Source organism: Sus scrofa, chromosome 13 (genome assembly GCF_000003025.6).
Source record: "Sus scrofa isolate TJ Tabasco breed Duroc chromosome 13, Sscrofa11.1, whole genome shotgun sequence".
Lineage (NCBI taxonomy): Eukaryota > Metazoa > Chordata > Mammalia > Artiodactyla > Suidae > Sus > Sus scrofa.
In genome coordinates this window covers 65,117,049-65,133,238 of record NC_010455.5, presented here as the reverse complement: position 1 = coordinate 65,133,238, position 16,190 = coordinate 65,117,049, and the positions used below count along the sequence as shown (strand labels likewise).

Sequence of the window (16,190 nt, the reverse complement as noted above, 5' to 3'; positions counted from 1 at the left end):
AGGACCTTTGAGGGTTATAAGCGATGCTGGCTTTAAACTTTTCAGCAGGTGGAGCCTGGGCTCTGAATCCACTTGAGAACGTGAAGGGCCCCAGGTTGAGCAGAGAGCAGTAGGTTGGAACCACACCATGAATGTGGCTAGCTGTGCATCTTTTGTCAACTCTGTGACCTCTCTGGGTGGTAATTTTTTTTTCTTTTTAGGGCCCTACCTGCAGCATATGAAAGTTCCCAGGCTAGGGGTCAAATTGGAGTGGCAGCTGCTGGCCTATACCACAGCCATAGCAATGCTCGATCTGAGACACATCTATGGTCTACATCACAGCTTGTGGCATTGCCAAATCCTTAACCTACTGGACGAGGCCGGGGATGGAACCCCATATTCTCATGGATGCTGTGGCAGCTTCTTAACCTAGGATCTTAACTGTAATGGGAAATTCTGGGTGGTAGCTTCCTTGTTTGCAAAAAGGAAGGAGTAATGATAAAAGTGTTTAGGAGTAAAATATACCCAAATCTGTGGCTTATTTAAAAATGCATTAAGAAAGATGAGATTGGTGGGTGACAGATGGACATGCAACAAAGGAGGAGTAATAAAGTATGAATTCTAGATGGTGGGCTGGTAGGTGTTTGGGGCAAACCTTTTCAACACTCCTCTGTGTTTGAAAATTTCACTCTAAGGTGCTTGAAAAGACAGGTAAAAAGTGCTGAAATGGCCATGAGAGATCATTTCATGGATGATGAATTTGAGACCAGAGAGGTCAATCAGGGTGAGAGGCAGGAACAGATTAGAGGCTGCCTGCGCTTTGTCTGTGGTTTATGCGTGATTCCCTCCACCATGTTACCCCCAGGACCCTTGGGTTCATGGCCAGGTGTCAGTGAGGCTCTGAAAATCTGAAAAGTGTCTTGGAACCTGAATTTTATGAGACTTAAATGGGTGCTGTGTGAACAAAAAACGTCAAATAGGATTGGGGGGGGCAGTTCCCTTCATGGCTCAGCAATTAACAAACCCTACTAGGATCTATGAGGATACAGGTTTGATCCCTGGCCTCCATCAGTGGGTTAAGGATCCAGCGTTGCCATAAGCTGTGGTGTAGGTCACAGACGCGGCTTGGATCTGGCATTGCTGTGGCTGTGTTGTAGGCCAGCAGCTGTAGCTCTGACTCGACCACTAGCCTGGGAACCTCCATATGTCATGGGTGTAGCCCTAAAAAAGAAAAAAAAAAAAAAAAAAAAAAACAAACAAAAAAATAGGATCAGGGAATTTTGGCCTAAACAGTTTTCTTTACTGCAGGACTTGTCAGAGCCTTTAACATACTAAGGTCTATTGAAGCTCTCTGAGAGAAATATTTAGCATTTTCCCAACAAATTTAGGCACAAAAGCCACCCACTCCCCTTTTCCTGAGGACTAAGTTATGGATAATACACTTAGGAAAAACACCCCTAAAGAATGTAAGGTTTTTTTTTTTTTTTCTGGTGGGGGTAGGTGGTCAAGAGGACATGACCTTTCCATTGCTTTTTATTTCCATGGTGAGTCCACACATACATAGATTGGACCTTATGCCCTCATCACATCCCTTTTGGGGCTGAGGGTGTAATGTGCCAAGAGGCAATGCCAGGGTCTCAGTGTCTGAGCCAAAGGGAAGGTTTGAACGCAGGCCCTGCCCTGGTGGTGCCCAGAGAGTGTTATCTGCCCCTTCCAGCCCAGGAGCCATTTCCTTCTGTGGGTGACCACTGGCTGGCCCAGGGGCAACACAAGTCAGGGGGAAATAATCTCCCAAGGAACATGGCAGGAGCAGATACCAGCCAACAAGAATCCCAAGAAAAACCAAAGTGGTTCTTGCATTTGGCTGAGAGATGAGCCAGCCAGCCTGTTCCTCCTGCTGCTTGGGCAGCAGTATATAATTTTGGAGCTGGTCAGTATGCTCACCCTCCTTACGGATACACACACAATATGCAGCATTCCCCAGATGCAGCCAAAACCCTTTATTGGAGCCACCCTCCTAAGGCCAACAGTCCCTGGGTGGGTGCGTCCTGGATGGGAACTGAGTGCTGGTTTATGCTGTTACAGTACAAGTGAATGCAAATATTTGTGGTAGCTGCCTCTTAGCAAATCATCTTCCCTGGTGCCCAACGGGGGCCTTGTGGCGGGGCAGGGGACAGAGGGAAGGCCGCGGCACTCGTGGTCGGGCTGTCTTTCCTCTCTGGCTTCCCTATACTGTGAGCCCCCATCTGGGGGAAGCAGCAGTCTTGGGGGAAGGAGAGCGGGCTTGCCGGCAGCCCCTTGGAGCAGTACCGGGGAGGGCAGCTTGGCCTGGTTCCCCTGCCCTCGCCATCCCCCCCCTTCACCCACCCGGCCTTACACTTCTTTCCGCAGCATCACCTTGATGTTGCTGCAGACCTGACCCAGGGCGGCAAAGACTGGGTTGCAGAAGGTGCGGATGCAGAGTGAGTAGATATGGCTGATGCACTGGATCTCGATCAGGTAGCTCTTGATGCATGGCACCACCGCCCAGATGTGGCAGAAGGAGATGCAGGCGAACAGGAAGCCCCAGAGCAGGGCCAGCGGCACGCCCAGCAGCGTGGACAGCAGGCGGTAGCACCAATACTTGGACACGGTGAAGGTGGTGTAGCTCACCTTCCACACGCCGTCGAAGCTGTAGGTGCCCACTGGCTCCGCAATCACATCCTCGAAGTCCACCTGAGGGGGCAGTAGGGGGAGTCCTCACGTCAAGGCATCCACCTGCTTTCAAGCTTTTGTGTGCGAGCTCAGAACCCCCTGGAGGGCCTGGTAAACCAGATGGCTGGGCCCCACCCCTGGGGGATCCTAACCTGTAAAGTCCAGGCATGCAGAAGTTCCCCAGCCAGGGATCAAACCCATGCTGCAGCAGTGACAATGTCAGATCCATGCCAGATCCTTTTTTTTTTTTTTTTTTTTTTTTTGGCCACAGCATGCAGTGGCATGACGTAGGATCTCAATTCCTAGACCAGGGATTGACCCTGGGCCTCAGTGGTGAAAGTGCTGAGTCCTAACCACTAGACCACCAAGGAACTCCTTTCCTTCTTCCCTCCCCTCCCTCCCTTTCCTCCCTGTGGCATATGGAAGTTCCCAGGCTAGGGATTGAATCAGAGCTACAGCTGCTGGTCTATGCCACAGCCACAGCAACGTGGGATCTGAGCTGCATCTTTGACCCATGCCACAGCTTGTGGCAATGGTGGATCCTTAACCCACTGAGCAGGACCCAGGATCGAATCCGCATCATCATGGATAGATTCTTAACCTACCGAACCACAACAGGAACTCAAAATGCGAGACCCTCAATGGCTGGGGAATTCCAGGAGACTCTGCATTTCTGATGAGCTCCCAGGTGAAGCTGATGCTGCCCTAGAGCCCTGAGGCACAAGTCTTATCTCTTATGGGTGAATAAGAAGCCCTGAAGAGCTGAGTGACTTGCTGAGAACAACTGTAAGTTAGAGGCAGGCCAGGAACCTTGCCTCAAGTTCTATTATTTTATGGTCTTAGGGAATGGGACCATCAGTCATCCCCAAAAGATTTCCTTGTGCCTGTTGATATGATGGAGAACAGGCAAAGATTCCTGCCTTCCCAGGGCTTGTGGCAGGCAGTGACACCCCAGTGACAGTGCTCAGGTAAGGGAAGGACAGGGTCTGCGTGCACCCACAGAGTGACATTTAACTCCACCTGGGGGTAAGGCTTCCTGGAGGAGGAGACACCTAGTTATGGTGGTGGCTGAAGGGGTGTGTGTATGTGTGTGTGTAGGGGGTGGGGTCTGAGGCTGGAAAACAGTGTTTGGGGCACCAAGCGCCACCACATAGAGAGATAGACAGGGTGTGCTCTTGGGAGATGCAGGTGCTTCTGGAAGGCTGGGTGCTGGCCTAGAGTGGCCAGAGCGAGGCTGGAGAGGCCAAGCGGCACAGACTGTGTGATGAGGAACCTCTGAAGGTTTTTGCAGTGGAAATGGCTCATCTGCATCTGAGCTTTTTTAATTGAAGTGTAACATTATATTCAAGTGTATAACATAATGGTTTGATATCTGTATATTTTGGAAAATAATCACCACACGAAGTATAGTTATCATCCATCACTGCACATTTACATATTTGTGTCTGTGTGTGAGATGAGAACTTTGAAGATTTACTCTCTTAGCCACTTTCGCATATGTGATAACAGTATTAATAACTGTAATCACCATGCCATCGTTACATTCCAGTTATACCTAGAGGTTTGTACCTTTTGACCCCCTTCACCCATTTCACCACTGCCTCCCTGTTTTTGGCAACCACCAGCCTGTTCTCCCCATCTCTGATCTGAGTTTTGAGTGGCTCATCCTCATGGCCGCGGTTGGGGTGGTCAGTGGTGTGGGAGTGAGGCTGTATTTGGGGGGGGTGAGTTGGGAGCTGGATCCTGGTGTGATAGAGGGAGTTAGAGGGGGAGTGCATAGGTCTGAGAACTATTTTAGATCTGGCACGTGGTGATGTGAGGGCCCCGTGGTCCTGGCTGGCAGAGGTATCTGGCATCTGTGTGCAGCACCTGGGGAGGACACAGGTGTTGCCTCCCCGCCCTGGTCCCGCAGTGACCTCAACTTCCCTCTCCTGCTGCCCACCCACCCCTCCTTTGCAATGGGAAGGAACCGGGCTCTCAGAGAATCCTGCTCACACATCCCACTGAAATGGTGACTGAGGCCTCATTTGGGATGTGGGCAAAAATACAAAAACGATTGCTTAGAATTCCCACTGTGGCACAGCGGGTTAAGGATCCACTGTTGCTGCAACTTTGCGTAGATCGCAGCTGAGGCTCAGATTCATCCTTGGATCTGGAACTTCCATATGCCATTGGTCAAGGCACTTAACTAGCCTTCTGTGAGTCCCTGCTGTGTGTTCTCATATGTGATGTCATGTAGCCTTACTAAGCCTTGTCTATAAAATGGGGGCAGTGACCCTTTTACAGTGTTCCTGAGCCATTTAATAGAAATTGCTTGAATGAATGCACAAAGTGGACTAATTTGGGGGGCGAAGTTGTCTATGGGGGTTCATAGGGCAGAGCTCAAACTTCAACATCCAGGCAGACCCTTTTCCCACTTTTGGGGGAAGGGGAATTCTCTCCTCTATCTAAAATTATTATTAAAATTACTTTTCTTTATAAAATGACATGCAGAAAAATTACGGGAATAGAAAACTGACAAAAACATCTCCCATTTGTATTTCTATAGTCCTAAAATAATTGCTTTGGTGCTTTTCTGTCCAGTATAACTCTTTTGGGGAGGGAGTGGACATGCCCATGTTTTTTTGTTTGTTTTGGTCTTTTTAGGGCTGCACCCACAAAATATGGAGGTTCCAAGGCTAGGGGTTGAATCAGAGCTACAGCTGTCAGTCTACGCCACAGCCACAGCAACACGGGATCCGAGCCACATCTGTGACCCGCACCACAGCTCACAGCAACACCAGATGCTTAACCCACTGAACAAGGCCAGGGAGCGGACCCACGTCCTCATGGATACTGGTTGGTTTGTTAACTGAGCCATGATGGGAACTCTTGGACATGACCATGTTGAGTCCTGTTTTTCCCATGTGGCTGGATTCTCCTGTGCCAGGCCTCAGGTCCCTGGGTCCCCCTGGAAACAGCTGAGGATTCAGCCCTACCCTGGGTGTGGTATGTTGCTGGGGAGCAAAATTCACAGGGTGAGATTTCAGGCTGCAGGTGACATGGAAAAGCCGACCTGGGGAGTCACAGGGCCTTCCAGGATCCTCCCATAAACTCAGCCTCCAGTGCCCTCTGTAGAGGCTCAGCGGAGGTCACCTAACCTCTCATATGGCCACCCTGGGTGGGAGGGAAGGGCTGGAAGGGAGAATATGAAGATGGCTCATCTCCTCTGATGGCACTCCTTCCTAGACAGCTTCTAGGAGGTGGCAGCTGGCTGGGGATTTGGGGGACTGTGGGGTTTGGAGGCTCACTGAGATGCAGGAGTGATGCGCTGGGTGTTTGGAAGAGAAGGCCAGGGTTGGTTGGGGAGCACCCCTTGGCTTGGGAGACTGGATGGAAAGGGCTGGCATCGTCTAATCTGGTTTATATGGGCAGAAATCCAGAGTTACCATTTCTTGGGGGTGTGATCACTTCCAACAAGCTAGGGAGAATGGGCCCAGGGACAGTTCCACCCTTGAGCTGGGTACACACACCATGATGACGGAGGTTCAGTCTAACCCCCCAGGCCTGGATCCTGCTGATCGTGGTGTTTTGACCTCTGTGGCCTGCTCCTCCTCCATCACCACCATACTCCACCTGTGCCTGATGCCTCCCAGCACCAGGCTGGTCTCTGCAGCAGGTGTGGTCCCAGCAACTTTGGCAGCAGAGGGAGGCCTTTGGGCAGAGACGGGTTTCTTGCCTTTGTCCACAGGCTCTCCCTCCTTCCTTCTCTCTCTCAGGCAGCACCTGTGACCTCTCCTACCCTCCCTGTGACTGTGCCTTAGGGCAGGGCCTCGCTAGTCACAGATGAGCCTGCCTAACTCCTCACCACACAGGGGGGCAGGCGGGTGCATCCAGGCATCCTGACGCTGCTCTCAGCTCTTAACGTGGCCCCAGCCATGGCCAGACACCGAGGTAGATTCTGGCTGTCAGGGAGGGTGACTCTCCCCTCTCTAGTCTGGTTCTTGTCAGCTGGACAGACCTGCCCCCAGGCAGGGCCCTGGCCCTTCTTTGCAGCTACCCACTCTGCTCCAAGCAGAGAGCATTTCCCCACCCCTCTGCAGCCCAGCCTGCTTTGCTCATGTAATTCCTCCATTTGACACATTTGTTTATTTATGTCCAGCCTCTAAGAGGCGACAGAGCAGAAAGGAACCCTTGACAGAAGTCACCCTGCTGAGGTTTGAGTCCAGCTCTGTCTCTGTCTCTTCCTGGCTCTTGGATCTTCGGCAAGTGCCTTAGCTTTTTCATGCCTCATTTTCCTAGATTGGTCTTACTAAGTTTATCAGAGGATTGAGTAAGTTAAGACAGGTAACTATTAAGAGCATTGCCTGGGACAGAATACCTGGTCACTAACTGTTAGTGGCTGGTGGCTGTAACAGCTGCTTTCTTCAATAGGAGGCTAGGGTCCCAAAGGTGGGTTTATATACAGCCGTGCAGGTGCTGATCTGATGAGTGACTGCCAGACAACCTCTTCGAATTTCATTTCTTAATTTGTCAGCTGGGTTTGCTACTTTCTAACCACCTTATTATCAAGAATTATGAAGAATTTCTCTTTCATTCATCCATCTCTCACTATCCATCTGTCTATCCATCCATATGCATTTATCCATCCATATCCGTCTACCCATTTATCTATTTATTATCCTATCCATCTATCCATTCATCTATCCATCCATCCATATCCGTCTACCCATTCATACCTGTCCATCCATTTATCCAGACAAATGTTTATTCAGCACCCAATTTGTGCTAGGCACACCATCTCTTTGGCAATGCTTAATGCAATATCTGGCATATGGTAGGTGCCCAGTGACAGTAATCATTGGTTCAACTGCTGTGAAGTTCTTATGAAAATGTAGCTCAGAAAATCTGTTGACACCCAGACTGTAAGGACAACAATTCTTCAGCCTACCTAGTCCTAAGTATGTGTGCACTTGTCCTCAGCCTGTGCCTGTAAGAAGGATGGGGTCCTCCTTTCCCTCCTTTTCTGCTTAAGATAATAAGTCTACCCTCAAGGATCGCTTAGTGATGTCTTTTAATTATCTTTTTTTTGGGGGGGGGCAGAAGCCATTGGTGCTGACATTTTGAATTATTTCCAGTAGTTGCCTTGAGCACTGTGTACAGGGCACCTGCTCCATTGTCTGTGAATCTGAAAATGTGCTCTCAGCGGGCCGTGTTGTCCTGGCAGGAGGCAGCCGTTGCCCCTAGTGGGACTGAGTGTTGAGACAGCTCTGGTCACCACACTAGTTTGGGGAGATATTTATAAGACCCAGCTCAGGCGGCTTTAGGCAGACATGCCAGTGTATCAGAAGCACACAGTGATTTCATTTCTTAATTTGTTTCCGGAAGTGGAGGGGAGATGGCTTTTTCTGGGAGGGTAGGGCGGGTGGCGGCTGAGCTGTGGGCTACTTGGTGTGTGCCTGGAGAAGGGGCCGGGAGTGGGAGAGGGAGAAAGTGGCTGCTCATTCACTTGGTGTCCCCTTCTCTGGCATATTTATTTTTGGAGCAGCAGGGGAGCCAGCTGATTAATCGGAACCAGCCAGCATAACTCCTGCCTCCTCCAAAAGGGCGGGGAAGGTGCAGCCAGCAGGGCCAGGAGCTGCTGGAAGATGTGGGGAAGGCCAATGGCCACACTCTGTCAAAAATACCTCCCCCAGATTCCTGTGTGACTCAGTCCTTGGGTATCCCAGGCCCTGGACACTTCAGATAGGCTCTCTGTGGGTGGGGGAAATGGCTGACATCTGGGTCCTATCTCCACTTGGCTGCTGAATTACTGTGTGACTTGGGACAAGGTGCTTTCCCTCTCTGGCCTTCTGTTTTTTGTTTGTTTGCTTCAACTCTGCTGAGAAGATTGGCCAATGAGCCCTAGTAACACAGAGTTTTGGAGTCAGAAGATCCAAAGGACTGACTTGGTTTCCTTGGGTCTTAATTTTCTTTTCTTTCCTTTTTCCTTTTTTGGTGGCCATGCCCATGGCATGTGGAAATTCCCTGGCCAGGGATTGAACCCACACCACAGCAGTGACCTGACCCGCTGCAATGACACCACGAGATCCTTAACCCACAGTGCCAAATGAAACTGTCGTCTTAATTATTACCCATTCTTAGTTAATAGCCTTGTTCTTGGCTATTACCTTGCCACTTAAAGGGTGGTCCATAGTCAGTGCCCCCTTCTAGCAAGGTAAGTGCAGAAGCTGAGAGTAGGCATGTAGAAATAGTCAAAGTGATTTGAGCCAGTAATTTTATGTCTCTTGATTCTAATAATAATAGGAATTGGAGCTTATATTGTTGATGACCGGTTTTGACTTCATTTCTCTGGTAGTTAATTTTTATTGACTTTTGCAAACTGTTGATGTACAGCAGATTGGAATAATAATAATAAAAGTGGCCCTTCACCCAGAGAGCTTGAGAAGCACTGGCCTGTGAAGTAGGAAGCTAAAATGAGGTGATGGCTGCAGAACAGCTAAAAAATGGCAAAGCTTTGCTTCATGTATTATAATTGGTAATGACAATAGTGGAATTCTATACAATCTGGGATACCATGCCCACAGTTCAGCCTTGTCTGTGTCAGCTTCTGGCCTTGTGTCTCATAGCCAGTATTTCACCTGGCATGTCAGAGACAGGCAGGGGTGGAGCCCATGTTGGCCTGACATCAAAGCCTGAATTTCCTCTGTTGTCTCAAGGACCAGGGGCATCCACAGGACTAGGTACCCCCGCGGGGACAAGAATGCAGCATAGGCTGGTTTCCAGGGCAGGAGGAGGGGACCAGGGATTAGCAGGAGCTTGGAGTCCTGAGCTTCCTATGGGAGGACCTGGGGCACCTGCTGAGGGCTCAGGGGGACTTGGGTTCATGTAAAGATGCTGTGATGAGACTGAGATAACAGAGGATATCAGTAGGGAGAGAAGGGACCCTGCCCCCATCAGGTCTCAGTGAGCTCTGCTCTTGCCCATTCTCCCCGACCTCCTCCGCCTGCCCTGACCCCTCAGTCTCTACCTTCAGGAAGCTGGTGCAGTAGCCTGGAGAGCAGTAGAAATGGCCCAGAGTTGAATTCTGTGAACCAGCTTCCAGGCGATGGTTAGCTAGTCTCCAAAAATGACCCCCAATGAATCATGCTCTCAGCGCTTACGTCTGCCCATAGTCTCATCCCATATCACGTCTGGACTTGCCCTGTGCCTCACTTTCACCACTGGAATGCTGAAGAAGGGGTGCTGCAGCAGCTGCACAAGAGGCCGCCCGTGAGACCAGTGGAGCTGCCCAGCTGAGTCTAGTCATCCCCCAAACTGAGAGAGCCTCGGATGTGTGTTGCTTTGAGCCATCAAGTTTTAGGATGCTTTGTCACACAGCAGTAGATAACTGATGCTGTGTGTCTTTAGGGAAAACAAGTGATAACACTGGACTCCAGGTTTATCTTCTGTAGGACATGGGGCACTTGTTTGCTTTTGAAAGTACAAAGCATTGAGAACTATGTCTAGATACTCATGTTGCAGCAGAAGAAAGGGTGGGGGAAAAAACTGTAATTGCAATGTATACATGTAAGGATAACCTGACCCCCTTGCTGTACAGTGGGAAAATAAAAAAAAAAAAAAAAAGAAAGAAAGTACAAAGCATTCACAAGCCCTGATGTATAAAATTTTCTGGGGGCAGGGCCCATAAATCTAAGAAAGAGGACCACTTTTTAAAACACTGTAGACTAGTTGATACCCAGGAGTCCCCATGGCACTAAGTTATAAAATACTGTAGTGTGAGCTAGTCCAGTGTAGCCCTTCTTAGAGATACTTGCCAGGGGCAAGATGTTTCCAAAAGGAAGAAATTGCCAATGTGGAATGCCTGGGAGGTCATGACCTTTCCTAATTCAGCTTCAATCTGCCCCTTTTGCCTTCTCTCCCACAAATTCCCTTTCAGATGAACCTGGTCCCATTGTTCTCCTGCAGACAAAGTAGCAAAGAGGTTTCATTTGTGTGCCAGCTCCACCTAGCTGATGGCCCACAGCTTTCTGGAGAAGTGCTGTTATCCATTAGTAATGTCTGCCATGCACAAAGGCAGGGGAGTGGCAAAACCCATTATATTTTGCTCCCTCTTCTTGGAAAGCTGGATGCCCCTTTCTCCCATTTTACAATTTTCTCCTTATTGATGCACTGTGGATTCCACCTTCCCCATGAAGCTGGGTCCTGATTTTCTCAGATGAAAGTAATGTCTTCCTCCCTTAACCTCCATTGATCCTTCAGCTGGTGCTGATTTATGGCATTTAGCACCTCGGTCCTGTGCATTCCCAGTAATGTTGTCTCATCTTCTCTGTTGGGTTGGACTCTTCTCAAGAGGAAGCACCAGGTTAGTTTCATCTTTCCACATGGGGTATCCAGATGGACCCACAATGGGTGCAGAGTTTGGAGAACTGAGGGTGGAGGAAGCACTGGGTCCTCTCGGTGTTTATTAGACTCAGCTGATAGGCACAGGGTGTTGTTTGTGTGTTTTTCTGAAGGAGGAGGGCATGTAGCTGCAGATATGAATTGGAGGTGGGTAGGATGGGATCTGCTGGGCTGAAGTCAGGTCTGTCGCCTGGCCTTGTTTGAAGGGCGGGCTCTGGTGCCTGGGGAAGAGTGGCTGAGCCAGAAGCTGAAGGACCTGCGTGACAGCGGGCTCAGGTGACCCTGCTTTAGGGCCTGGCTGCCTCAGTGTGAGTTGAGGAGGGTGAGGGGTGTTTGATGACTTCGTAACGTGGGTCTGAAGGGAATGGTGTCCTCTCTGGACAGCTGAAGTGCCAAGGGGCATTGGCCTCCTTGCCCTCCTGCACAGCCTGGCACAGTGCTTATGCACAGTGGGTCTCACTTGCTCATCCCTGTCTCCTCTGAGACAGCACAGTGCCTGGCACATAGTAGATGCTCAGTAATGAGATGGATGTTCCACAAATGGCGGTGGTGGTGGGTTTTGAAGGGAATGGGGCAAGCCTCCTCTCTGCCCAGCCCCTGAGCTTGGAGACTACAATGGAGTCTCTTAGGTCCTGCAGGGCTTTCCCTCTGCCTTTGGTGCTCATCTTCCAGCCTGGGTCCAAGGGCAGCACCAGCCTTTGCTCACAGAAGTTTGGGGAAGTTTTGACTCTGGAAATCCAAAGGGGAGCATCTTGCCTCTGCCGAGGGTCAAGTCCAGGGACCTGCTGGATGTGTCTTCTACTCTTCACCCTTGGCTTTTCTATGTGAAACCTCAGCTGGTGGTGGTGAAGGGGACAGGGTCTCCCTCTTCTTCCCCCAGCCTCTGTCCACACCAGGAACTCAGGCCCAGAGAGGGAAAGGAATTTGCCCAGAGTCACACAGCAAGTTAATGTCAGGGCTGGGACCAGACTTGGGTATCTGCAGCCCATCTTATTCCAGCATCTTATGGTTTCATCCTAGCCAACGTGGTGCCTGTTAGCACAGGTGACTCCACCCCAGTAGATGCCTTTCCAGCCCTCACCTCAGCCTCCACTTCGTTTCTCTTTCTCTCCGTCTCTCTTCCTCACTCCCTTGTCCTCCCCCTTCCCTCCTCCTCATCCTTTCCCCAGTTGATGAAATGTGACCAGGTGATGTTCAGACAGGCCTCCCACGACCCCTCCCTTCTAGCCATGCTCTTCCCCCCTTTCTTCCTTTGCTTTATTCTTTCACAGCCTGTTACACCAACTTGGAAGTCTCCTTGATCCCATCTGTGGTATTTTTCTGGCTCTGCTTTGTAATCCCTTTCCTCTATTTCTAAATGCTATCATCTCTCACTCATTAAAAATGAAGGGAAAAAGTCACATAAGCTCCCCAACCAGGGATTGTCTAGTAGATACACCAAATAACCATCTCTTCTCAACAAGAACATCTGTGGACCTTTTGCTTAGCCGTGTGACATGCTTTTCTGGGGCTCAGGGCCTCCAGGAGAGAGCAGCCCCCAGCCGCATCCGTGTGGCCACCCTCATCCCTCCCTTGGATTATAGTCTGGGCCTGGAGCCTGGAGCTGGCTCAGTAGGACCTGAGAGCCTCTCTCAACTTGTCACCTGCTTCAGGAATCCTTCAGAAACCACATTCTTCCTTGGAATCCCCTTCTCCCCGCCAGCAACCTGCTAGGGACCACCCGAGGGGAACCTGGGTGTAAACGCTGCCCGTGGCTTAGTCCTCGTGTCCTGCAAACCCCTCCAGGCTCCTCATTAGCTCACAATTTACACACCCTTACTGTGTGCTGGGGACTCTGTTAGGCACTTTCAAACACCTTATCTCATGTAATCCTCACAGTCTATTTCTACTGCACAGCACTGCTCTGAAATCCATTTACTGGGTGGAGTAAAATTAAGTTCATTTTGCAGGGGGACTAAGGCACAGAAAACCTAGATGACTTGTCCTGTGTCATTGTTTTTAGGTAGTAGAGTCTGGATTTGAAACCAGATCGGTTTGTGTCAAGTCCAGGACTAAGTCCATCTAGATCACAAGGCGCAAACCACAGTGAATGTTATTTTACATCTTTGCACTGCTTTTTAGTTTGCAAAATTCATTTCCTCATTTTCCCTATTGCAGCACTTTTCAAGTTGCTTTGTGATTACCCTATGTCCACCACAAATGACATTTGTAAATACAGTAATAGCATAATATGAACTGTTACAGAGAAATGCCCTGAATGAAGTGGGGACACAGAGGAAGAAGGAGCTCCTGATTGCCTGGAGGAGTTGGGGAAGGCTTCCTGGAGGAGGTGATGTTTGAATTGGGTCTTGAAGGCTGAGTGGGGCATTCACCGTGTGGATGACAGGAGGCAGGTGTTCCTGGCAAAAACACAGGCATGTGTTCTAGTTGGTGTGTTGGCTCCCGGTGTGGGGGCTGGAGGTGGAAGAGGAAGCATGGGCCAGATTGTTTGGGGATTTGAAAGCCATGGAGAGAAGGTAGGCTTGTCCAGCATGGGAGGTATCCCACTGAAGGTGACCACGCAGGAGCTGGGCTTTAGAACAAGCCCCTAACTGTGCTATCTAATACAGTGGCCTTGAGCATCTAGCACTTGACCTGTGGTTTGTGCAACTGAAGGATTCTAAATCTTGTCTAATTTTAATTACAGTGTAACAATTGATAATTAATTCTGTGATGGGGAAACTTGTAAGAATGTTTGCAACAGTTTGGGCATGTGAATCACTTTTCATCTGTTCATGTTATGAAATCTAAATACAGAACAAGGATTTCTGATAAAAACTTTGGAGTCTGAGCCAAAATGCACCTCTGTTCTCAAATACACACTGGATGTTGGAGAAGGACTATGCAGTGGTTCATTGGTAATTGTTTTGCAGTGATTACATGTTGAAATGATGCTATGATGCCATTTTTTTTTTTTTTTTTAAGGGCAGCACCTACGGTGCATAGAAGTTTCCAGGCTTGGGATTGAATTGGAGCTGTAGCTGCCAGCCTACGCCAGAGCCAGAGCCACAGCAATTCCAGATCTGAGCAGCATCTGCAATCTACGCCACAGCTTATGGCAACACTGGGTCGTTAAACCACTGAGCAAGGCCAGGGATTGAACCCACATCCTCATGGACGGACACTGGTGGGATTCTTAACCTACTGAGCCACAATGGGGACTCTGGAATGATACTGTTTTGGAGAGAGCAACTTAAATGAAAAATATTGTGAACACTAATTTCACCTGTTTTTTCCTTTTTAAAGTTGTGGCTGCTAGAAAATTTTAAAATGACATAGGGTGATTGTATAATGGGTCACATTATATTTCTACTGGACAGAGCTGGTCTGTGATTCCGATGTATTCAGAGGATCCTGGAGGCCCCAGCACCTGCCCTTTTAAAGGCCCTTCCAGTGACTTTGATGCTGGTGGTTGGGCACCTGGCTCCCAGGAATTCTGCTGTAGTGAGAGCTCCATGGCTCCTGGGTAGAGGGTGGACCGAGGGTGTGGGCCTGGGGGCGGCCAGGCTGCCTGTGGCATTTGGGCGAGGAAAGAGGCCTGACTCAGGCATGGCTCTGGGGAGAGTCCCTGAAGGTGGGGTAACCCTCATCTGAGACTCCCTTTCAGGAGCCCTGGCACCCTTTGAGGGGCCTCTGCCCTGGCCTGGCTGCCGTACCTGGGGTCAGGTGGAAGCAGGCAGGAGCACTGGACACAGCCCCCCGGCCTGGGGCAGTGGATTCTGGCAAAGTCATGGGGGCTGGGGGCCTCCCATGAGGGGCCAGCAGCCCTGCTGGAAGCCACCCTCTGGAGATTAACCCCGCGCCCACTGCGGAGACCGCAGAATGCCCCTGGCACAGAAGGGAGTCCAGCTTGGCCACCTCATCTGTCCCCAGCCGAGGGCCAGAGCAAATGGGAAGAGCCTCAGGAGTTGTGAGGAGCTTCCTTTGTGACTTGCCTCTCCTGCCTGGATGGGTGGTCAGGTATATGCAGCTGATTCTTTGCTCTTGTTAACCCTAAAAGTTCTTTGGGGGTATCAGCTGGATTTGCAGGGGGCATTTGGAGAAGGGAGAAGAACAGGTCTCTTTTCAGGGAAGCCAATTGTGCTGGAGCAGAGCCCACCCCCAGCCAGCACCCAACCCAACACCTTCGGGGCGGGTGGTGCGGGCTAGGCCCGCGAGCCTACCTTCACTATGTCCTCGTTAATGTTCTTGGGGTCCCGGTTCACCAGGTCGATCTCCTTGAAGTGAATGTCCTTGACGATCTGGGCCTCTAGGTCTGTGCGCTCCTCGGCCATCATTGTGGAGCTGGGTGGCCAGTGGGAGGAGATGGGAGCCGTGTGGCCGGCGGGGCTGAAGAGACCTGGGGCAGGGACACCAGTTCAGTGTCCCCAGATTTGTGCCCCTGGCGGCTAAATAGGCCCCACCCAGCGTGCCGGCTGACAGCTGTCCCACATAACTTCAGCCCGCCTCTGGCTGAAGCCTCCGGTGGCAGGCCTCCAAGCTAAAATTAAGACTGCAGCCCTGCTGGAAGGCCCAGCACTCCTTAAAGGGGGCTGCCGTGGGTGCCAGGCCTCACACACAAGCTGAGGACCTGGCAGCTCCCGCCTGCTGCTCTGGGACTCTGGGATTTGTGTTTAGGGAATGTGGGAGTGAGGGGTCTGAGTCCCCAGCTCTGCCTCTTGCTGGCTGTGTGAGCTCGGGGACCCTCCCCCCCAGGGCCACCATATGCCCACATGTAAAATGGGACCATGTTAATAACCATCGGGACTCTGCCTACCCCCGAGGAGAGGAGGAGATGAGCTTGTGAGGGGAAGGCTTCAGAACAGAAGGGCAGTAGTCTGCATCTATTAACCTCAAGCTTCCAGTCCATCCCACTCCCTCCCACTCCCCTTTGGCAATCACAAGTCTGCTCCATGATTTTCTCTTCTGTGGAAAGTTTTGCTTGTGCCGCATATTAGATTCCAGATATAAGTGATATCATATGGTACGTCTTTCTCTTTCTGACTTACTTCACTTAGTATGAGAATCTCTAGTTCCATCTAGGTTGCTGCCTGCTGTGTAGCACTGGGAACTACATCTAGTCACTTATGATGGAGCATGATAATGTGAGAAAAAAG

The 16,190-nt window shown here is 50.4% G+C and overlaps 1 protein-coding gene across 1 annotated transcript; it reads right to left on the bottom strand.

Annotated features, from left to right (window-relative positions):
* CAV3 (caveolin 3) lies at positions 2,353-15,371 on the bottom strand. Its single transcript, NM_001037149.1, is given in 2 exon segments — positions 2,353-2,694; positions 15,258-15,371. Coding segments are annotated over 2 exon segments (456 nt in total).